The 24,420-nt window shown below is 41.5% G+C and overlaps 1 protein-coding gene across 2 annotated transcripts in view; it reads right to left on the bottom strand.

Moving 5' to 3' along the window:
- The window catches only part of mpp1 (MAGUK p55 scaffold protein 1), a 75,629-nt gene that overhangs the window by 16,109 nt on the left and 35,100 nt on the right, over positions 1-24,420 (bottom strand). The window contains exons 2-4 of one of the 2 annotated variants that reach the window (XM_043704587.2): positions 12,281-12,355; positions 3,097-3,252; positions 783-861 (exon numbers count right to left, since the gene is read on the bottom strand). In XM_043704587.2, coding sequence (XP_043560522.1) covers positions 783-861; positions 3,097-3,252; positions 12,281-12,355 — 310 coding nt within the window. The remainder of the gene's footprint in view (positions 1-782; positions 862-3,096; positions 3,253-12,280; positions 12,356-24,420) is intronic. The other variant, XM_043704588.2, reaches the window with a different exon arrangement.

Genomic DNA, 24,420 nt, shown 5'->3' on the forward strand with positions numbered 1-24,420 from the left:
ACCTGTTGTATTTGTCTACCATTGGCTTAGGATGTACAAAAAAATAAGGTATGAGAGAACAGACATCATCACATTTCGAAGTGGTACAAAAGCATGGTACAGTGGATGCTGCAAGTGTGAATGAAAAGAGAAAATGCTGGATATACAGGGGATGTCTGGCATGATCCATGGAGAAGTTAATGAGTGGAATTTTAATAGGACAGAAAAGTGATTCCAGAGTCAGAACCATATCTGGGTGCCTGGGGTCGAGACAGGGTGGGGGCTGCATTTGCAACCTGCCCAGATGCAGCCTCTGAACTGGCATCCAGTGGTCCCACAGTGCAATTAAAGACAGCGGTGAGCTCCTCATGCTGTGGAGCCTCTCAGAGCACTGGCAGCCCTGAAAGGGTCAGTGGTGCCACCGCGAGAGAAAGTTGTTGCTGAGGCGAGCTTAGCCACCTCAGGTCGACAGTAGGTGAGTTTTCAAAAAAAATTAAAATTCATAATAAACCCAGTTTAAGACGGAAGCAAAATCAACCTGGGTTTTGAATCCTAACCTCAGTAAGTGAATGCCAGGCACAGCTGTGGAACTGCCTGCCGCACTGTCAGGATATGAAGCTACACCACTAAAACAAGGTAATGCAGACTGCTCCAGTGCTCAGAGCACTCTAACACAGCAAAAAGAGACAAGAGGAGGAGAAAACCATGAAATGTTAATATATAAAATCTGGTCTGAATTTTTAACATGATGGAGATGGAACCAGTCTTGGGGAGAAAGGGAATCATCCATATTGCCTTCACACCTTGCCTATGAATCATCCCTCCATGCAGGATTCTTCCAATAACACAGCGTCCCTTGTCATTCAGTTTCAGAGTAATTCCCTGCAGATATAAGAAGTGAAATTAAATGTCTTTTCAAGTCGCCAGTGTGTGAATTTGTAAACTGACTGAAAAATATAGACAATATTTATTCATGTACCACATTAAGGAGCACATGCCCTTGCCTTATTTTGAAGAGACTGAATTTGAACCTAAAAAACAGGTGGCTGTGCGTCAGGTGAAGAGTTAAATCCTCAAACATTTTTTATCTGACCAAAACCCACTTCTATCTCACCCATTTCTGGCTATAACTGAGGTAGCAAGGTAAGTGGATGGCACAGTTACAATTTTAAATATGATCATGGGGGCTGTTAGTCTCATTGGTGTTCAGGTTTTCAACCTTAGCTCTGGTCAGTTAGATTTTGTAAATTTAAGGAAACATGGCAGCTTTATCCAGCTGAGGATTAGGTGGACTCAGGACAAGAGTACCTTTGCATCTATCTCTTGGCTAGTGTTGCCTTTCTGTGCGAGTAGCCTGTGGTTTTTGAACCTTCCTCCCCCCCCCCCCCCCCCCCCCATGACCTTTCTCCACTACAATTTCTCCAACTATTTGTCATCTGTTCCATGCCCCAGCCTCCAAACACCAATGCCCCCTTCTCTAAGGACTGCAAGCCTTCCCTTCAAGCTCCTGATCCTATTACACAGGCTCCCTCCAATGTCTGATAGCTCACCCAATTGACCCTTCCAACCCTCTCAATTGACTCGTCATCCACGAAGCTCACCCTTTGTCTCCCAACTCAAAGTCCTGCCTCCTCCCACCCCGATCAACTCAAACCACCCAAGCTTAAATGCCCCTATCGCGCTGCACCTCAAAGCTAATATTTTACAATTAAATTCATAGAAAACTCTCATGAGCAATCCCTAAAATTGTGAACTGAAACATAATCTTTCGTGGATAGTCTGAAATTACAACGAATTGAAGAACCGGGGGGGTATTGTGATAGTTCTATTGTGATTGGCAGTTCTGCCTTTTAGCCAGTTGAATCAAGCCTCCCGCAACAGTCACATACAGTCAGTTTCAGTTTCATTACTTGAGGAGCTGAACAGGGTCTCCTGATGACTCAGTTGGTGAAAGCAGTCCTTATAACCACACAATCAAAGTTCCCAATCTGAAATTTGCCATTCTAAGAGATGGGACCTCAGTGCCCTTTTCCCCAAAAAAGAGTGAGAATTATACAGGGTTAACAAAGTGGACCACTGTCTAGGGTTCTTACAGGTAGGTGTATGATTTGAGAACACAATCAGGCTGAATTGTACCCAGGGTCACTTGTCCATCTATTACTGCCATTGCTTTCAAATGAAGCAAGGCCACTTTATTCCATCATTGCAAAGTCCACCATTTGTTGCCCATCCCTATTTACCATTGAACAGTGTGGCTTGTTAGCCTGTTTCAGAGGCCAAATAAAAGTCAACCACATTGCTAGGAGTCTGGAGTCACAGCTAGGCCAGAATAGCAAAGGACAGCAGGGTTTCTTACCTAAAGGATGGGATTTTTACAACAATGATAGTTTCATGTTTATCATTCCTGAGATTATCCTGATATTCCAGATTTACTAATTGAATTTAAATTCCACCATCTGCCATGGAATTTGAACTTCGATCCACAAGGCATTAGCCTAAGCCTCTGGGTTACTGGTGAAGTTTTATACTGCTATTCCATTACCTCCCCACTGAGAGAATCAGTGTGTGAATGATAACAAAATGGCATTTATAGAACATCTTTATCATTCCAAAGCACTTTACAATTGGTAGCCATAATTGAACAAGACCAGGTAGAGATTAAGGAAGGGGTCTGAAAGCAATGTCACAGAGATACAACATTCAAGATGGAAAAGAAAGGATGAAATTTCCCAGTTGGAAAATGCCTGAAGACTTTGGAAATTTGGTGGTAAGTAGGAGGAAGAACTGCCCAAAAGGCTAATGCTGAAAGAGTAGATGGTGAAAGGGAGAATGCAAAGCTGCAGGAAAATCAATTTTTTTAAAAAAAGAGGGAGATGGAAGTCTATGGAGGAATCTGGAGAGAAGGGCACCAGCAGTACTTGGTTAAGCAAGATGCTGGAGGTGTCTTGCCAGGAAATGCAGGAAGGGAATATGGTCAGATACTAAAGCTTAAGTACCAGCTGAACTAGCCTAATGTCTTGCTAAAATGCAAAATGTTTAGCTGCATTAAAGTTAAGCTGTATATTTGAAGTTTAAAAGGGAAAATAAATTAACATCATTCCAAGAAAGCTGACATACCATGGGTTCAGTTGTACTTTTCTGGAATGTAACCAATTGGATTTTCTTGACATTCTGTGTCTCGTGCTCTTTACTATTACCATTCATGTAAGGAGAGGAGTTAGCACTGCCATTACTGTAGACTTCCTGGGCAGCATTGCACGTCAACATATAACCCTAAGAAAATAAAAATAACTTTAAGTATATGCAACACAGAAAATAAATTTTCCCACATGCAAAGGCTTATAATAGGAACCCCATTGCCTATTTATATAAGAGGATTTTTAAAAAATTCTTTCAAGCGTTTTCTCCACAATTTTCCATCATGTACCAGCCTCCATTCCCTCAATATATTTGGGTACTTTTTGTCTAGATTATTAGAAAGAGAAGATATTTGTATGACAATTCAGATTGTTACCCAAATACATTGGTCCTTCTATTAATCTATACATAAAATAAGAATAGTTACATTTTGAATGGAGCTGTCAGTACGTTCATGCAATGACACAACAAGTTTACTAACAGGTCATAGGCAATCATATCTCATCAGATTGTTTTGTATGCAAGGCCTCATTTCACAGTGTAAAATCTATGAATATTGCACCATGCAGCATTTCTGCCTGTTATCTTTATTTAATAGTTCTGTTGCCATGAAATATAGTTGAAACCTTTCCATTCTTAAACACTGTAATTAGTTTCAAAAATAGAAGAAAAGCTCCTACTGATTCTGACTACATTGTAAAAACCATTCAAAAATGTTGAGTTTTGATCTACACCAGCCATTCCCTACATCATTAGGCATGGCTACATTCCCATTCAGCAACAAATCATTGGAAGTTTCCCCATTTGTTATGATCCTGGGACAAAATTTCAGATGTCATCAGTAAACAGAGCCAAAATTGGTTAAGACTTAGGTACCAAGGTAGGACTTATATAGTACATTGTAAGGTCCTGAGGAGTATTATGGAACAGAGAGATCTCGGAGTACAAGTAGATAGTTTTTTGAAAGCAGTGATTGCAAAGAGGATTTACAGAGATGTTGCCAGGACTATTAGGCCTGAATTACAGGGAGAGGTTGGCGAGGATAGGACTTTATTCCTTGGAACATAGGAGAATGAGTGGTGAGCTTTTTGAGGTGTATAAAATTGAGGGACATAGATAAAATGAACGCATATAGTCTTTTTCCCAGGAATGGGGAATTGAAAACTAAAGGACGTAGATTTAAGGTGAGAGGGGAAAGATTTGAGGAGGACCTGAGGGGCAACTTCTTCATGCAGATAGTAGTATGTATATGGAATGGGCTGCCAGAGAAAGTGGTTGAGGCAGGTACAATAGCAAAATTTTAAAAACATTTGGATAGGTACACGGATGGGATGGGTTTAGAGGAATATGGATCAAATGCAGGTGATTGTAACTAGATGAGAGGGGACCATGGTGAACATGGACCAGTTTGGGCCTAAGGGCCTATTTCAAAGCTGTATTACTCTATGACTCCATGAGGTGAGAATTTGATTCTATTCTGGACAATCCTTTGGATAAACACAGTCAGCTAGAGCTGAAGCAATTATTTCACTTTTGCTCCCCCCCCCCCCCCCCCCCGCCAAATAGTCACTCCGGTGAAGTAAGCCAGGCTTCAACTAGAATACCAGCCCAGGCCTGATAATTTGGAGTGTTGCTGCTTGACAACAGATAACAAAAAGATCCATTTGGGATAAACCATAGCTTGAAGATAGTAGAAGACAAAGCTTAAATGTTTCCTTTATTTAAAGCCATTTATTTTAACTAAGTAAGCAGCGGTTTTAAAATAGAATCATAGAGATATACAGCACGGAAACAGACCCTTCAGTCCAACTCATCCATGCTGACCAGATATCTCAACCCAATCTAGTCCCATTTGCCAGCACCCAGCCCATGTCCCTCCAAACCCTTCCTATTCATATACCCATCCAGATGTCTTTTTAAAATGTTGCAATTGAACTAGCCTCCACCACTTCCTCTAGCAGCTCGTTCCAAACACGTACCACACGTGTGAAACAGTTGCTCCTTAGGTCTCTTTTATATCTTTCCTCTCTCACCCTAAACCTATGCCCTCTAGTTCTGGACAATCCCACCCCAAAGAAAAGACCTTGCCTATTTATCCTATCCATGCCTCATGATTTTATAAACCTCTATTAGATCACCTCTCAGTCTCCGACACTCCAGAGAAAGCAGCCCCAGCCTGTTCAGCCTCTCCCTATAGCTCAAATCCTCCAACCCTGGCAATATCCTTGTAAATCTTTTCTGAACCCTTTCAAGTTTCACAACATCTTTCTAATAGGAAGGAGATTAGAATTGCATACAATACAGAGGAACCTCAATTATCCAAACGAGATGGGCAGGCACTATTTTGTTCAGATAATCAATTATTCAGTTAATTGATTTCCTCTGGGGCTTGGAGTTTTCTGTGAAGTCTGCTCCCTATTCAAGAGACTAGGCAGCAGCACACCATGTGTGAGCCCTGCCCCCAAAATGCCATCTGCCCCCGCACCACCCCCAACCAACGTCCGACCCCTATCCACACACACACCCCCCCTCACAGCCGCCCTCACCTCCTCCCTCCCCACCCCTGGGCAGCCAGACTGTATATCAACAGTAAGACTGCTGCTGCCTTTGTGGGGTAAGTCTACAAATAGCACACACACACACACACAACATTTTACTGCAACTTTTTGACAGATTCCACCTTTGTCCTGTACAGGGCAATGTTGGAGAGATTATCTAGGGAAGGGGGGTTTAGGGTTCACCCCTATGTAGAACTCCAGGGAAAAAGTGTGGGGGGAGAGAGGATGGGAGGTCAGTCATTTAGAGACGGTGCCTGCACTGTCCAGGACTGTTCTCGGCAGCAGTGAGCCGAGTTCGTTTTTTAATCATTGTACCTGTAAACAAAAGACGTGATCAGGGTTGAAACAGCTCTTTGACGTAATGTTTCTATCAGGACCTTGAGATCCCCTTCGGATAATCCAAAGTTCGGATAATTGATATTTGGATAATCGAGGTTCCTCTGTATTCCAAAAGTGGCCTCACCAATGTCCTGTACAGCCACAACATGACCTCCCAACTCCTGTACTCAATACTCTGACCAATAAAGGAAAGCATACCAAATGCCTTCTTCACTATCCTATCTATCTGCAACTGTACTTTCAAGGAGTTATGAACCTGCACTCCAAGGTCTCTTTGTTCAGCAACACCCCCTAGGACCTTACCATTAAGTGTATAAGTCCTGCTAAGATTTGCTTTCCCAAAATGCAGCACCTTGCATTTATTTAAATTAAGCTCGATCTGCCACTTCTCAGCCCATTGGCCCATCTGATCATGATCCCGTTTTAATCTGAGGTAATCTTTGTCACTGTCCACTACACCTCCAATTTTGGTGTCATCTGCAAACTTACGAACTATGCCTGTTATGACGAAAAGTAGTGGGCCCAGCATCCTTATGGCACTCCACTGTTCACAGGCCTCCAGTCTGAAAAATAACCCTCCACTACCACCCTCTGTCTTCTACCTTTGAGCCAGTTCTGTATCCAAATGGCTAGTTCTCCCTGTATTCTATGGGATCTATAGACAGGGGATGAAACGTCTGCAACACAAATTCCCAGCTCGGCGAACAGAATCACAACAACCAGCATCCGAGCTACAAATTTTCTCACAAACTTTGAGGATCTAATCTTGCTAATCAGTCTCCCATGGGGAACCTTGTTTAATGTCTTACTGAAGTCCATATAGATCACGTGCATCACTCTGCCCTCATCAATCCTCTTTGTTACGTAGCGGTCGAAGCTCAGATGGTGATGAACAGACTACAGACAGGAGGTGTAAGACCTGGAAAAATGGTGTACTGAGAACAACTTAGCTCTCAAAGCCAGCAAAATCAAGGAACTCATTATTGACTTTCAGTAGGGTGTTACTCATGCCCCCCTACACATTAACAGCACAGAGGTGGAACAAGTGGAGTGTCAAGCTCCTGGGAGTGGTCATCCACAACAAGCTTTCTTGGACTCTTCATGTGGACGCACTGGTTACAAAGGCCCAACAGTGTCTCTTCTTCCTCAGGCAGCTGAGGAAATTTGGCATGACGGCAAATACCCTTGCCAACTTTTATAGGTGCGCCATCGAGAGCATTCTGTCTAGATATATCACTACCTGGAATGGCAACTGTACCATTCAAGATTGGAGCCGGTTACAGAGAGTGGTGAACTCAGCCCAGACAATCACAAAGACCAACCTCATCTCACATCTACAGAATCCATCTACCAGGCCCGCTGTCAAGGAAAGGCTGCCAGCATTCTCAAAGATCCATCCCACCTTGGCAATGTTTTTACAAACTCTAACATCAAGAGAAGGTACAGAAGCCTGAACACATGCACCAGCTGATTTCGTCAAAATGAGCCTTGCTCCAATTTAGAGCTTCAACTTTTAAATCTGGTCTATCTTTTTCCATCACTATGTTAAATCTAATAGAATTATGGTCGCTGGCCCCAAAGTGCTTCCCCACTGACACCTCAGTCACCTGCCCTGCCTTATTTCCCAAGAGTAGGTCACGTTTTGCACCTTCTCTTACAGATGACTGAGATCTCCTTACAAATTTGTTTCTCAATTTCCCTCTGACTATTAGGGGGCCTGTAATACAATCCCAATAAGGTGATCATCCCTTTTTTATTTCTCAGTTCCACCCAAATAAATACCCTGCATGTAATTCCAGGAATGGGGCGGCATGGTGTCTCAGTGCTGCCTCACAGCACCAGGGTCCCAGGTTCAATTCCAGCCTCAGGCGACTGTCTGTGTGGAGTTTGCACATTCTCCCTGTGTCTGCATGGGTTTCCTCCGGGTGCTCCAGTTTCCTCCCACAGTCCAAAGATGTGCAGGTCAGGCAAATTGGCCATGCTAACTTGCCCAGTGTTAGGTACATTGATCAGAGGGAAATGGGTCTGGCTGGGTTGCTCTGAGGGTCGGACTTGTTGGGCTGAAGGGCCTGTTTCCACACCGTAGGGAATCTAATCAAAAAAATCTAATCAATATCCTCCCTCAGTACAGCTGTTATGATATCCCTTATCAAAAACGCCACTGTCCCTCTCTTGCCTCCCTTTCTGTCTTTCCTGAAGCATTTGTATCCTGGAACATTAAGCTGCCAGTCCTGTCCATCCCTGAGCCACATTTCTGTAATTGCTGTGATATCCCAGTCCTAACCATTCCCCGAGTTCATCTGCCTTCCCTGTTAGGCCTCTTGCATTGAAATAAATGCAGTTTAATTTATCAGTCCTATCTTGTTCTTTGCTTTGTCCCAGCCTGAGCTGAATGTTTGGCTCACTTCTTTTCTCAACTGTACTAGTCTCAGATTGATCTCTTTCCTCACTATTGCCCTGGGTCCCATACACCCTCCCCCCACCCCCCTACTAGTTTAAATCCTCCTAAGCAGTTCTAGCAAATCTCCCTGCCAGTATATTAGTCCCCTTCCAATTTAGGTGCAAACTGTCCTTCTTGTACAGGTCACTTCTACCGCAGAAGAGATTCTAATGATCCAAAAATATGAATCCTTCTCCCATGCACCTACTCCTCAGCCATGCATTCATCTGCTCTATCCTCCTATTCCTACCCTCAGTAGCTTGCAGCACTGGGAGTAAACCAGATACTACTACTCATGAGTATCTCCTTTTTAGATTCCTGTCTAACTCTCTGTGTTTTCCCTTCAGAATCTCACCCTTTTTCCCTTCCTGTCATTGGTTCCAATGTGTACAATGATCTCCTGCTGGTCCCTTTCCCCCTTGAGAACATCCTGCACCCTCTCTGAAATTTCCTTGATCCTGGCACCAGGGAGGCAACACACCATTCTGATCTTTCGCTGCTGGCCACAGAAACGTCTGTCTGTGCCTCGAAATAAAGGGTCCCTTCACACAATTGATCTCTTGGAACCCGATGTACCCTTCATTGCATTAGAGCCTGTCTCAATACCAGAAACTTGGCTTTTCGTGCTACGTTCCCCTGAGAACCTATCATCCCCTGCATTTTCCAAAACAGCATACTTATTTGAAATGGGGATAGCCACAGAAGACTCCTGCACGACCTGCCTACCTCTCTTACCTTTCCTGGAGTTAACCCATCTATGCGACTGTATCTGCGACTTTTCTCCCTTCCTATAACTGCCATCCATCACATACCCTTGCTCTTGTAAATTTCTCATTGTCTCTTACTATCTCTCCAACCAATCCATTCAATCTGATAGGATTCGCAACCAACAGCATTTCTTGCAGATATAATCCGCAGTAACCCATAAACTCTCCTTCAACTCCCACATCCGACAAGGAGAGCATATCACTCTACTAAAGGCCATTTTTGCTCCTTCACAATCTACAGACCCGGAAAACAGTACATGTCTTATTCCTCTACAAAACACTGCTCCAGGCTAACTTAATACTTATGTGTTACATTTTTAAGTTTAATCAAGAGACATATCTCAATAAAATATATAATCAAGAAAGAACCCACTTTACTCACTAATGCAGACTGACTGCAAGGCCACACTTAAACTACTCACTTATCTGTTTCTGTGCTGTGACCTTTCCCAAACAGGTTCCTCCAAGATCAGTTGTGAATTTTACTGTTTGTTAATTTTCCCAGACACACTCCGATGTCCAGTGATACATGAATTCAAACAGCAAAGGCAGTAACTGTGCAGGTTCACTGCTCTGTCAGGGAACAGTGTGGGTTTCTTTCTCTCTCCCTCTCTCTCTCTCTTGCACTGACTTCACCATGTGCTGCTTTTGTCTGTTTCTCCCATTTAAAAGTGCTGTTGTTTTGACTTTTCTTCTCCAAAGTTCCAAAACTATGCAACAGCATATAAAACAGTAATTGCTGCTCCTGGAATTCGAGGAAATCACCTCCAACCCCTAATTACCTCAAAAAAAGGAGCAGCCTGTTACAGCCAAAAACTTTTCCCATCCTGCAACTTGGATTACCCAGAACAGAATGTCAATGGCATGTTAAGCATCTGCCTGTTCATTTAAGTAACATTGTACAGGCTTATATTGAAAACAATTCTCAGAATACTGCACACAGTATCATTGTACAAAATACCTTCTCAAGTGCCAACTACACAGCACATTGAGTTATCAAAACAGTATTTCAGAGTCAAAGGGGTTTCAATCAGGTTTATTGCTCAGGCATCACTCCATCTTCAGGAAGTAGAAATAATTCTGTTTAGGATTAATCCAAGTAGACTTCTGGAACTCAATTTGCAAGGGTTTGTCAAATTGCTCCATCAAGGCATCCCATAGGTGGAAGGGCACCATTACAACCTAGTTTCTCGGCCAGCCATCTAAAAGTGTAGTGACCAAAATCAGAACTCATGCAGTCCCATGCAAATCAGATCATTAACATGTTAATATGACAGGGTGGCTTGTTATTCTGACCATCACTAACTGAAGATGATTTAATACAGCCAGTTTAACCTCTTGTAGGGAACCCGAATAAGTCCTAAGATTTAAATTGAATATTCTGATGAAGCTACTCTGAAATCCCACAGCTATCAAATTTGGAAAAGGAAGTATTTTCCCTTCTTTGCCTCTGCTTATATTTTTCTTGACTCTTACTGGAATATATGTTTGGATAAAGACCATTTTGTGAGAGCCATGTTTCATGCATCATCCTAGATACTCTGTCAGAGGCTTTTTCATCTTGAGAAATGTAGTTGAACACAAACTATCCTCATCTCTAATAGATAACCTGCCAACAGGAATTATTGAATCACTGATTAGACCTGCTCTTCCTCTACATCACAAACGCACTGAGGTCAATTGTGGCAGTCTTGCTGTTGCCTCAGCTGAGATTATACTATTTTGAACTGAGGCGAGTTTATGATGCAGTTCCATACTTAGGTGTGCTTGCTCCCATTAAATCAGTGGGTATTTAAATAGGAATGCAGAAAGATGCCTACATTAGGTATTAGTGGAAATGATTTGACAAAATATTCCCAATAAAATTATGTATATTTTAGAGATAGTGTTTATGATGGAGCAGGGATTACGCTTCTTGGGCATCAAACAAGGTCTGATTATCAAGCCACCACTGTAAACTCTGATTCAAACTTATTTTTCTGAATTTATGTTGAAATATCAACGACATTGCAAACCGATCACAATCAAATTTCATTCGAGTGTGGGATATTTCTGATTTGAAGTCGATAGTGAGGCATTTGCAGCCTCTGGTTTACATGACAGTTTGACAGTCTGTGTCAGCTGACCAGTGAAGAGTCATCACATGGAGTTGGAAATGACTTTTAGCAGGAAAATCTCACTTATGCTTGCTTCCAATAAATTGCTACTCGCTACTTGAAGACACTCTTTAAAGAGGTGTTATTGTGTACCTTGTTTCCAAAGTTTGGTCATCAAAATCAACAGGAATCCCTTCATACAAATCTGCCAGGTGTGATTTTCATTTGTTCAGTGTCATCTATAACCATGGTGAATGGTGGATTTTCTTTCCTTCTTTCATTTAGACTAACATAGGGTAGGATACAACACAAACTCAGTCTGTCCTCTCGTAGAGCACAAATGTCAATTCTTTATATACAACCATGGACTGTAAGTGCCAGAAGATAATTATTCCCCTTGCATGGCATTACAGTTGCCTCTAATCTTACCCTTACTTGACATATACACATGCCTTTCAGGAACAGCCATTGGATAATGACTGGAGTAGGAACCATAGAGATAATTTTAAACCTGCCTCAAAGGAGACTAGCAACCCAGTAGAGTTCACCTTTCATTTTAGTAGAATCAGGCAGGCTGTAAAACAAGTGGCTGGGACTGCTCTGGTCAGTTTTCTGCTGGGAGGATCAGTTTAAACATGACCCACCTGGATGCTTTCCTTCTTCCTAACTTATGGGCACCAAAGTCAATGATATCATTTCAACTTCTGATTTAAACTAATACTGTTCAATACCAAGTCGTGCTTTTACTGCCAATTCTCTGCAGGATTCTTTTTTCTTATGTTAGATCTTTCACACAAATCTAATTACTTTCCTTGTAAATACATAAACCGTGACCTGATGGATTTGTGATTGGTGTAGTTCTCAAGAGCCTGTGTACTAAAGCAGAGTGGAACACTATTTCATAATGTCAGGCGCTGTCATGTAAACCACATTTGTAAAACAACTTCAGCGAAACATAAAAACCTCTTCATTGTGTACTCCATTAGTGAGCAAGGGGCTGGTGTTTGAGGCCATTGTTATGTTGATCTTCTCAAATAACTGAAAAGCAACCAAAAAGAAGTCATTTATTAAAGAAACATAACTATGTAGCTTTAACACACACATGATCCTTACATCCCACATTGATTGTCCAGTAGTTGTGCATCTCTGACACAAACTGAAAATAGGTCATAGCTTTAGTATCTAGGCACCAATCCACTGATCTCTACAGTGGGACACCAGGCGACTCATCAGTTGGAACCTGAGCCTGTCATTCGTGTCTGTTATGAGTCAGCACAAGAGTGCAATAAAATCAACAGAACATTAATATTTCAAACTGAAAAATTAGAAGATTGAAGTTTTGGAGAACTGCCACTATGCAAATAAAGCAGCATGCAAGTTTTAGTGTAGCATTGTTTTGTTTCGGAGAGTGAACATTCATGACACTCATTATATGAATGTGGTTTCAAACCAATGGCTTGTGTGGAGCCCATTCTATACACCAATGCACACATGCTTTGGAGTCAACACTACTTAGATCCAGACCTTCTAGTCTCTAGATAGTCAGAGACAGGGCTATAGCCTGAAAGATAAGCATTGGGAACTCTCAGAAGTCCTGAGATGTCCCAAAGCATTGACCATGCAGCAACGGCCAGGTGAGATTAGGTGTGTGATTTGCATATATAGTTAATATTATTTACTTTAGGGTTTGGATTTTAAATGAGTGGCATTGAGATTTTGATCAGTGTGTATAAGGGGGTTTAATGATTAACTCATCAGTATTTCTTGAGCCATGATTTTTATAAATCAGTATGAGAGTGGGAGTCCCCAGGTTAATAATAAGAATTTGTTTGCTTTGGGAGAGTTTTACTCATGGGCAGAGTAAACACTGAACAGCATTATCTTGGCTTCAGTTTAGAAGGATCAGGATTTTTTAATTTGCTCAGAGGGAAAACCTATAGACTGGGGAGCATTAGGTTTTAGTGTGCAGAGGTCTTGATGGAAGTCAGATGTATGGCACAGTCTCTCCTGAAAAAAAGAAACAGATTAGAACTGTTAAGAAATAGATTACATCAGTGCAAGGGTTTTAGTTGAAAGTTGGGCTGAGGAGTGGCAGATGGAGTTTAATTTAGATAAATGTGAAGTGCTGCATTTTGGAAAGACATTTCAGAGCAGGACTTATACACTTAATGGTAAGGTCCTGGGGAGTGTTGGTGAACAAAGAGACCTTAAAGTGCAGCTTCATAGCTCCTTGAAAGCAAAGTCGTAGGTAGATAGGATAGTGAAGTCGGCGTTTGGTACGCTTTCCTTTATTGGTCAGAGCATTGAATATAGGAGTTGGGAGGTCATGTTGTGGCTGTACAGGACATTGGTTAGGCCACTTTGGAATATTGTGTCCAATTCCTGTCCCATCAGAAGAATGTTGTGAAACTTGAACGGGTTCAGAAAAGATTTACAAGAATGTTGCCAGGGTTGGAGGATTTGAGCTATCAGGAGAGGCTGAATAGGCTAGGGCTGTTTTCCTTGGAGCAACAGAGGCTGAGGGGTGATGTTACAGAGATTTATAAAATCATGAGGGGCCTGGATAGAGTAGTAGACAAGTCTTTTCCCTGGAGTGGGGGGAGTCCAGATCTAGAGAGCAAAGGTTTAGGGTGAGGGGGAAAAGATTTAAAAGGAACCTAAGTAGCAATGTTTTCATGCAGAGGGTGGTGCATGTATGGAATGAATTGCCAGAGGAAATGGGTGGAGGCTGGTACAAAAAGACATTTAAAAGGCATCTGGATGGGTACATCATTAGGAAGGGCTTAGAGGAATATGGGCCAAGTGCTGGCAAATGGGACTAGATTAGGTTAGGACATCTGGCCATCATGGACGAGTTGGACTGAAGGATCTGTTTCTGTGCTGTATATTTACAGTCATATATACAGTCACATACAACATGGAAAAGCTCAAAATTATACAACTTGCTTCAGTAAACAAAGATCTTAAACCATCCCTAATTCCAATAGCATTCAACACAATAAAAGCAAGCTACTTTAGGCTTGAAATGTTAAATTGAAGCTTTACTTCAGAATTATTAGACAAAGGAATCTGTTTCCATGCTGTACATTTCTTTGACTATGACTCCAATCCAGAAATGTTTGCTTAGAACAAGCTACTAAACTCTCAAGACCAGGAACTGATAGAAACAAGGTTAAGTTAAACCTTTGGATGTGACAGAGAACTGAAATCTCTCTGGTGTTTGAGTACTATAAAGTGGTGATCTTGGGATTTGTTTTCCGTGTTTTGAAAATTTTAAAATTGTATTAATTGTAAATAACTCAGCTTTTTCTACTTTATCTTCATGGCTTTTTCATAATAAGCTCATGTTTTAAACTAAATCTACAGCATTGTCTGTTTGTCTATCAGTGAAAGGTGGATAAATCTCCAGGATCTGATCAAGTGTATCCCAGGACATTGATTAGATTAGATTACTTACTTACAGTGTGGAAACAGGCCCTTCAGCCCAACAAGTCCACACCAACCCTCCGAAGAGCAACCCACCCAGACCCACTCCCCTACATTTACCCCTTCACCTAACACTATGGGTAATTTAGCATGGCCAATTCACCTAACCTGCAAATTTTTGGACTGTGGGAGGAAACCGGAGCACCCAGAGAAAACCCACGCAGACATGGGGAGAATGTGCAAACTCCACACAGACAGTTGCCTGAGGCAGGAATTGAACCTGGATCTCAGGCACTGTGAGGCAGCAATGCTTACCACTGTGCCACTGTGCTGCCCGTTGAAGGAAGTTAGGGAGGAAATTGAAATGCCTATTGCAGAAATATTTATGTTACCTAAAACTACCGATGAATTGTTGGATGACTGGAGAGTGGCTAATGTTGTACCTTTGAAGAAGGAGGGATGTAAGGAGAAGCCTGAGAATTATAGACATAAGAGTCTGACATCGGTAGTGATTCTGAAAGACAGGATTTATATACATTTGGAGAGGTAAGGAATGATTAGGGATAGTCAGCATGGTTTTGTGTGAGGGAAATAGTGTCTCACAACCTTGATTGAGTTTTTTTTGAAGAAGTAAACAAGCAGATTGATGAGGGCAGAGTGGTTTATGTTGTTTACTTGGACTTCACTAAAGCCTTTGGCATGGTTCCTCATAGTAGCTAATTAGTAAAATTAGATCACATGGGATTCAGGGTGAGTTTGCTATTTGGATACAAAATTGGCTCAATGGTAGGAGACAGAGTGGTAGTGGAAGGTTGTTGGACTGGAGGCCTGTTACCAACAGTGTTCCACAGGGAGTTGTGCTGGTCCACTTTTGTCTGTCATTTATATAAATGATTTAGATGAGAATACAGAAGGCATGGTTGGTAAGTTTGTGGATGACACCAAAATTGGTAGTATAGTGGACAGTGAAGAAGGTTATCTCAGATTACAAAGAGATCTTGATCAAATGGATCAATGGGCTGAGGAGTGGCAGATTTGGTTAAATACAGGGTATTGCATTTAGGTAAAACAAACAAAGGCAGGACTTACACCATTAAAAGTAAGGCCTTGGGTAGTGTTATAGAACAGAGAAACCTAGGGGTTCAGGAACATAATTCTTTGAAGGTTGCATCACTTATAGACAGGGTGGCTAAGAAGGTATTTAACATGCTTACCTTCATTGTTCAGACTTTTTGAGTATGGGGTTGGAATGTCATGTTAAGGTTGTACAGGACATTGGTGAGGCCTTTTCTGGAATACTGAGTCCAGTCTGATCACCCTGTTATAGGAAAGATGTTATTAAAGCTAGGGAGGGGTCAGAAAAGATTTATCAGAAAAGATTTACTAGGAATTGATGATTTGAGTTATAAGGAGGTGGGACTTTCTTCACTGCAGCACAGAAAGTTGAGGGATGACCTTATTGAGGTTTATAAAATCATGAGGAATACAGGTAAGGTGAATGGCAGGTGTCTTTTCCTTAGGATTGGGGCTTTCAAGACTAGAAGGCATATGAGAGGAGAAAGATTTTAAAAAGACATAAAGGGGCAGCTTTTTTTAAGACAGTTTGTGGAATGAACTTCCATAGGAAGTGATGGATGCAGGTACAGTTACAACATTTCAAAGACATTTGGATAAGTACATGAATAAGAAACATTTGGAGGGATATGGGCCAAGTGCAGCCTGGTGGATTATGGTGGTCATGGAATGGTGGGACTGAAGGGTCTGTTTCTTTGCTGTATGACTCTACAAAGGCAACCTCATTAAATATATTTTTAAAATGATCTATCAAGCCAGATTTCATGAGTTGTCCAGTAATAATGTCAGCTGCGATTATAACACTGGAAAGCTTAAACTTCCATTGGGCAATTGCTGAACATCTGAAATACTTTGGAAAATCTGCAATTCAGAATTACAGTTATTTACCTTATTGTTGGCCAATAAAAAGGGACTAAAACCTGCTCCAACTCCTGGTTGACTTTGAAACTGATCAGCCAATCGTTCACACCAACTCACCACCACAGAGACCGTGATCGTCAGCTAAAGAATACCTCTCTCATGGACAGGTGACCCACCTCCTCCCCACCTCCCCACCCTCCCCCTCAACAAAACCAAGCACCAGACACTCCTAACCCACCCTACCCTCTCATCCACTACTTGTCTCTCTATCCCTTCACCCACACACTTGCCATTCTATTGCCTTACCTACCCATGGATTCTTAGTCAGTTTCCTATGATGGTAAGATCTGGAACTGCCTTGACACCGATATATAGTGTAATAGTCACTGACAGGTAAATGGATAGTGTTTAATAGGATTACCCCCATTGTTTCATAGGTAATCAGAAAATCTGGATCTTAGATGCAGCTTTAAACGAGATGTGTTTCATTTCAGAACTGACAAAGATAGTCTTTGACCTCTTTACTTGAGTGAGATATTACATGGATACAAAGTAATCTGCAAAATTTTTATTGGAGCATGTTCATCAGCTGTCCAAATGACCTCTCTTACCTTACTGATATACTTGCATCTCTCACTGTGACACCCTCTGATAAATTCAAAGTGTTCCCTATAACACTCCCTGACATTCCGATATAAAAATACAGTCATTCTTCTATAAAGTGATGGTTACGTTCTTGTGCAACCCCGGAGTTATAGAAAAATCATGCTTTACAAACGGTGCTTAAAATATTGGCGCTGTAATCACATTATAGCCAACACACATTTTAAATGTTTGAGCTGTAGAAACAGCATTCCCAATTCGTCAATCGCATTACAGTGAATTTGCGTTAATGAAATGCACGTTATAACAGAATGGCCTGTACTTTGAACTGTAACACGGTTATCTCACTCCTGTAATTAACACTGAACTTTTGAAAGATGATTATCTTTTCAAAGATCCCTTCAGCTCAGAGTGAAACAAACAGTTCTGAAAGGGTGTGGGTGGATGTTTGGTAAACATCTCAGTTCCAAAACACCCATGTGACTTCAAGTAACTATGGGGCTGACAGTTGAGAACAGACAAAGTCAAATAGAAACCCATGGAGAGACTGCAGTTCACATAACATTAGGGAAAAAAGAGCTGCTGCTGTGATCCAGGAATAAGAGATTAGAAGTCTCCAAGGGACGGGTCTTCTCTTTGTTGCAGGAAATGAGGGGGAGCAGAAGTGAAACTCTGTGGTGGGTAAGGGAAGAAATTTTACTACACAAAACTAAACCATTTCAAAATTACATATGGGAATCTCTGAAATTCAGCATCTTCAAATCACAACAGTCTTGAGGGACTGCAAGATATTTCAAGACGTGCCTTGCTGCTGATTATCATATCTGGCAGCAGCCAGGTTTTTAGAACAACAGGCATAGGACATCCAGGATTGACTAGTGACACAGGCTACAGACAGGTAAATCTCAGGAGGGGTTCCACAAGCTGGTGATAGAGAGAGGGGGCTGCAGGGGCCCGACAGGGTTGACAAGGTGGTGGCGCTCAACTGGTCCTCCTTTTCCTGACTTTGAATTTCTCAGTCAGGCACAGACTATTTTACCTCTTGTTCATGTCACTTAGTGACTAGCCCATCTGCAGTTGGGTTGATCCTACTGGTGATGGGATAAGGCACTCACATCCTCAACAAAAATGTAAAGTTACCCTACACACCATAGGGCTGCTCTCTCATTACAAAGAGATGACTGGTGGTAGTTTAACCTGGGGATCACCATGCCTCAGGTGAGGGAAAGATTTTGAGAAGGAGAGTTCTTCATGGTAACCTTAGCCGGTGTGGGAATTGAACCTATGCTGCCAGCATTACTCTGCATCACAAATCAGCCATCTGGCCAATTGATTGGTCATTAATTGGTCATTTAAAGTCCTCAACTGGTGGCAGGGCAGGAAGTCTGGCTTAATTCCAGTTAAGGTATCAGATGTCCAATCATCCCATCTGATTAAATACCCTGCACACCACAAAACTCACAAGAAGGCAGAAGATTCTAAGGAGCTGCGTTGTATATATCCGTTCCTATGTTTTAATGAGGTAAAGCCTTTAAAAGCGAGAGGGGGAAAAATCTGGTGCCAGAGATGGTGAGAAAATCAGTCCGAGCAATTGTGCCATGTAATTGCTAACAGAGCAAGGAGCTCAGCTAAAACAGAAACCAGCCTTTAATTGTTGCACCAGAGCTTGGACATATTTTGTGCTTTTGGTGCAGTTTAAATTGTCAAACTAGTTGCAGTGATATTGAACAGATGGCACCTATAGGGCAAGATAAGTTAAATTCCCCTCCTTCAAAACATTTGTCAAACTCAATCAGTTTGAATACTGCAAACTTGTCCTATGAACAGAGGGAACATTAGCCAGAAGTTGTGTTACGTAACAACATTGCTGACTGCAATCTGTCAGCACTCATCCCCATAACCATGACTGCGTTATGCAATAATCTGGTCTAACGATCTCATATGACACATGGTTTAAAGGTTTACTGCAGTATTACAGAACAACCAAAATAGTCAGCACTTTGTCAGTGGGAGGAAGGAAAACCTCCGCTGAGACAGGCCGAGCCCAGAGCAACTTATTTACCTTTCAAGGCAACTAGACTGGTCATTTACCAAAAATAATTAATAGTATAAACCCTAGAAACACAACTTCAAACAATCTCAAGTAACTGCTAAAATTGTACTTAGCATTATCAACAAACTTCCTTAACCCTGAGTATCAGAGGACAGTCAGATTAGTTTCCCACCAACAATGATCCAGTGACTCCTCCTGGACCATGTATACTTGGACACTGGGTAAAACTGATCCTGACAGAGAAAGTTGGAGATTTTTATATTGAACATAGATTGTGTTATGTTCAATATAACTGTTCCCTCTTCTTGACTTTGGAGTACACCGAGAGGAAGGGTTCTGTCAGGCTCGACTAGAATTCAGGCACCAGTAGTGAAAGACTACGATACAGTATAAAGCTCACTTCCCATTCAAATAAATCTAAACTATTTAATTTTACAGTCAGTCACTCACTCACTCTTCAGGGTTGTACAGTAAAATGCAAGCAAAATACGGCAGATGCTTGAAATCTTAAATTAAAAAAAGAGCTAACAGTTAATATTTTGGTCAAAAGTCACAGAGTCATAGAAATGTACAGCATGGAAACAGACCCTTCGGTCCAACCCGTCCATGCCAGATATCCCAACCCAATCTAGTCCCACCTGCCAGGACCCAGCCCATATCCCTCCAAACCCTTCCTATTCATAGGCCCATCCAAATGCCTCTTAAATGTTGCAATTGTACCAGTCTCCACCACTTCTTCTAGCAGCTCATTCCATACACATACCACCCTCTGCTCGAAAAAGTTACTCTTCGGTCTCTTTTATATCTTTCCCCTCTCACCCTAAACCTATGCCCTATAGTTCTGGACTCCGCCACCCAAGGGAAAAGACTTTGTCTATTTATCCTAACCATGCCCCTCATCATTTTGTAAACCTATAAGGCCACCTGTCAGCCTTCAACGATCCAGGGAAAACAGCCCCAGTCTGTTCAGCCTCTCCCTGTAGCTCAAATCCTCCAACCCTGGCAACATCCTTGTAAATCTTTTCTGAACTCTTTCAAGTTTCACAACATCTTTCCGATAGGAAGGAGACCAGAATTGCACGCAATATTCCAACAGTGGCCTAACCAATTTCCTGTACAGCCACAACATGACCTCCCAACTCCTGTACTCAATACTCTGACCAATAAAGGAAAGCATACCAAACGCCTTCTTCACTATTCTATCTACCTGCGACTTCACTTTCAAGGAGGTATGAACCTGCACTCCAAGGTCTCTTTGTTCAGCAACACTCCCTAGGACCTTACCATTAAGTGTATTAGTCCTGCTAAGATTTGCTTTCCCAAAATGCAGCCCCTCGCATTTATCTGTATTAAACTCCATCTGCCACTTCTCAGCCCATTGGCCCATCTGGTCGAGGTCCTGTTGTAATCTGAGATAACCCTCTTCGCTGTCCACTACACCTCCAATTTTGGTGTCATCTGCAAATTTACTAACTGTACCTCTTATGCTCGCATCCAAATCATTTATATAAATGACAAAAAGCAGTGGACCCAGCCCCGATCCTTGTGGCACTCCATTGGTCACAGGCCTCCAGTCTGAAAAACAACCCTCCACCACCACCCTCTGTCTTCTACCTTTGAGCCAGTTCTGTATCCGAATGGCTAGTTCTCCCTGTATTCCGTGAGATCTAACCTTGCTAATCAGTCTCCCATGGGGAACCTTGTCGAACGCCTTACTGAAGTCCATATAGATCACATCTACCGCTCTGCCCTCATCAATCCTCTTTGTTACTTCCTCAAAAAACTCAATCAAGTTTGTGAGACATGATTTCTCATGCACAAAGCCTAATAAGTCCTAATAAGTCCCTAATAAGTCCTTGCCTTCCAAATACATGTACATCCTGTCCCTCAGGATTCCCTCCAACAACTTGCCCACCACTGACATCGGGCTCACTGGTCTATAGTTCCCTAGCTTGTCCTTACCACCCTTCTTAAACAGTGGCACCATGTTAGCCAACCTCCAGTCTTCCGGCACCTTACCTGTGACTATCGATGATACAAATATCTCAGCAAGAGGCCCAGCAATCACTTCTCTAGCTTCCCTCAGAGTCCTAGGGTACACCTGATCAGGTCCTGGGGATTTATCCACCTTTACCCATTTCAAGGCATCCAGCACTTCCTCTTCTGCAATATGGACATTTTGCAAGATATCACCATCTATTTCCCTACAATCTATATCTCCCATACAGATGGAAAATACTCATTTAGTATCTCCCCCATTTTCAGCGGCTCCACATAAAGGCTGCCTTGCTGATCTTTAAAGGGCCCTATTCTCTCCCTAGTTATCCTTTTGTCCTTTATGTATTTCTAAAAACTCTTTGGATTCTCCTTAATTCTATTTGCAAAGCTATCTCATGTCTCCTTTTTGCCCTCCTGATTTCCCTCTTAAGTTTACTCCTATTTCCTTTATACTTTTCTAAGGATTCACTCGATCTATCCTGTGTATGTCTTACATATGCTTCCTTCTTTTCCTTAACCAAACCTTCAGTTTCTTTAGTCATCCAGGCTTTTCTTCAAAACCTTAACTCTCTCCTTTTTCTCCACATTTGCTGTTAGACCTATTGAATATTTGTACGTTTTCAGCTTTCACTCTTAAGGACTATGTTTGCTACAATTAAAGCTCAAAATTATACAACTTGCTTCAGTAAACAAAGATCTCAAACCATCCCTAATTCCAATAGCATTCAAACACAATAAAAGCCTGCTACTTTAGGTTTGAAATGTTAAATTGAAGCTTCACTTCAGAATTATTTGACAAAAGTTCTGTTCAAATCATGGTTTTTTTTCAGCATTGTCTTTTTCATGTATTATATTAACAAATAACTTGGCAGCCAAGTTATTTAATATTCAGTGAATAGAATCATGATATCCAGATAAATTAGGAACTTTTTAGTGTTTTAAGGCTGAGCATGTTGGACTATTATATAAACATAAAAAAAGAATTCTTCCAATCAATTTCTTAGTGTGTATTGGAAGAATAGACTGAATTTACATTAGATTAATGCATGAAATTATTAGTTTAATATAGATTTACTTCTAGATTTAGATACATTATAACAGTATTCTTCCTTCCTCCTTTGTTGTCAATGAACTTTCAGTGGATTTCAGTTTCACCTTTGGCACTCATTTACCTCATGCATGTTCAAACAATGAATCCATTTTCAGATGCATGAAATAACCCATTTAACTACAGTTAATAGCAGAAAGACAGTGGCAACAGACAAGGAGCATATCATTCATGTCATTATAGAATAATGAGATCTGAAAATACCAACGTATAACATTATGTATTGTGAAAATGAGCTACAATGAATCCTGTAGATGAAGGATATTACAACTAGAGAGTGAGGTGATGGTGAAGTGAAATGTTATAGAGTCCTTTGATCACGACACCAAATAAAAAAACACTTTGCGGTAGCATTGATCTTCTTGAATGTCTTTATGGCTGCACTTATCCAAACAAGAGACAAATAGTGAATCCTCCATCAGCCTCCTGATTTGATCCCTGTAAGTGGTTTAAAAGGCTTCGAGAAATCAGGATATGAGGTAGTCATTGCAGGATGACGATAGTGAGTGGGGGGAAAATGATTAGTCTCTTTTTGAAGATGGTCATTACCTGATATTTAACCGAAGCAAACATTACATGCTAGTTGTTAACCTAATGCAAAATATTGCCCAAGGCACCAGACTGGGTACTTCATTATGGGAGATGATGCACATCATAGATTGATTAAAAGGTAGAGTGCAGAAGGAGGCCACCCAACCCATGGAATCTGTGCTGGCTCTTTTGAAGAGTAATCCAATTAGTCTCACTCACTGACTCGAATTCCACTGCCCTGTATTTGTTTAATTTAAATTTTTATCCAACACTATTTTGAGGGTTTCTGCTAATTTGTATTCAACCCCTTATCAGGCAAAGCATTTCTAATACTATCAACGATTGCATAAAGATAGCTTTTTCTGTCACAATCCCTTTTGTTATTTTGCTAATCATTTCAAATGTGTTCTGTGGTATTCCACCATTGGAAAAGGTTCTCAATTTGCTCTCTCTAAATCCTCCATTGTTTAAACACTTCCATAAAAAAAGTCCTTTTACTTTCACTGCTGGGAACAATACCAGCTTCTCCACATTACTGTAATCCATCATCTCTAGAAGCATTTCCACAGATCTCTTCTGTGAATGCTCAGAAGCTATCCAATCTCTCTAGTTGCAGCCTGTCTGGTTCTCAGAATTCAGTATAACTGCATTTTGACATTAGATTAGTTTAGATTACTTACAGTGTGGAAACAGGCCCTTCGGCCCAACAAGTCCACACCGACCCGCCGAAGCGTAACCCACCCAGACCCATTCTCCTACATTTACCCCTTCACCTAACACTACAGGCAATTTAGCATGGCCAATTCACCTAACCTGCACATTTTTGGATTGTGGGAGGAAACCGGATCACCCAGAGGAAACCCACACAGACATGGGGAGAATGTGCAAACTCCACACAGAGAGTCGCCTGAGGCGGGAATTGAACCCGGGTCTCTGGCGCTGTGAGGCAGCAGTGCTAACCACTGCGCCACCGTGCCGCCCACGGTAACATTACAGACTGATGCTTTCAGAACACATTATTCTGGAATGAAAGAAACAATACTCTCCTTGCCTTACTTCACTGCTTTTCTGCATTTAACTATAGTTAGGTTATTTCATGCAACTGAAGATGAATTTGTCATATGAAAACATGAGGAAATGAATACCAAAGCTGAAAGTGGAAGTCCAAGTTTTAAATAGAAAGTCAATTTACAACAAAAAAATAGAGGAAAATCAATCAATCATAGAGCCATACTGCTATGCGTGCATGGAATGAGCTGTCAGAGGAAGTGGTGCAGGCTGGTACAATTACAGCATTTAAAAGGCATCTGGATGGGTATATGAGCAGGAAGGGTTTGTAGGGATATGGGTCAAATGCTGGCAAATGGGACTCGGTTAGGATATCTGGCCAGCATGGATGAGTTGGAGCAAAGGATCTATTTCCGTGCTGTATATCTAGAGTCATAGAGA

The sequence above is a fragment of the Chiloscyllium plagiosum genome, unplaced genomic scaffold (assembly GCF_037043375.1).
Source record: "Chiloscyllium plagiosum isolate Xiang-an unplaced genomic scaffold, Cpla_swu_hap1 HiC_scaffold_11, whole genome shotgun sequence".
NCBI lineage: Eukaryota > Metazoa > Chordata > Chondrichthyes > Orectolobiformes > Hemiscylliidae > Chiloscyllium > Chiloscyllium plagiosum.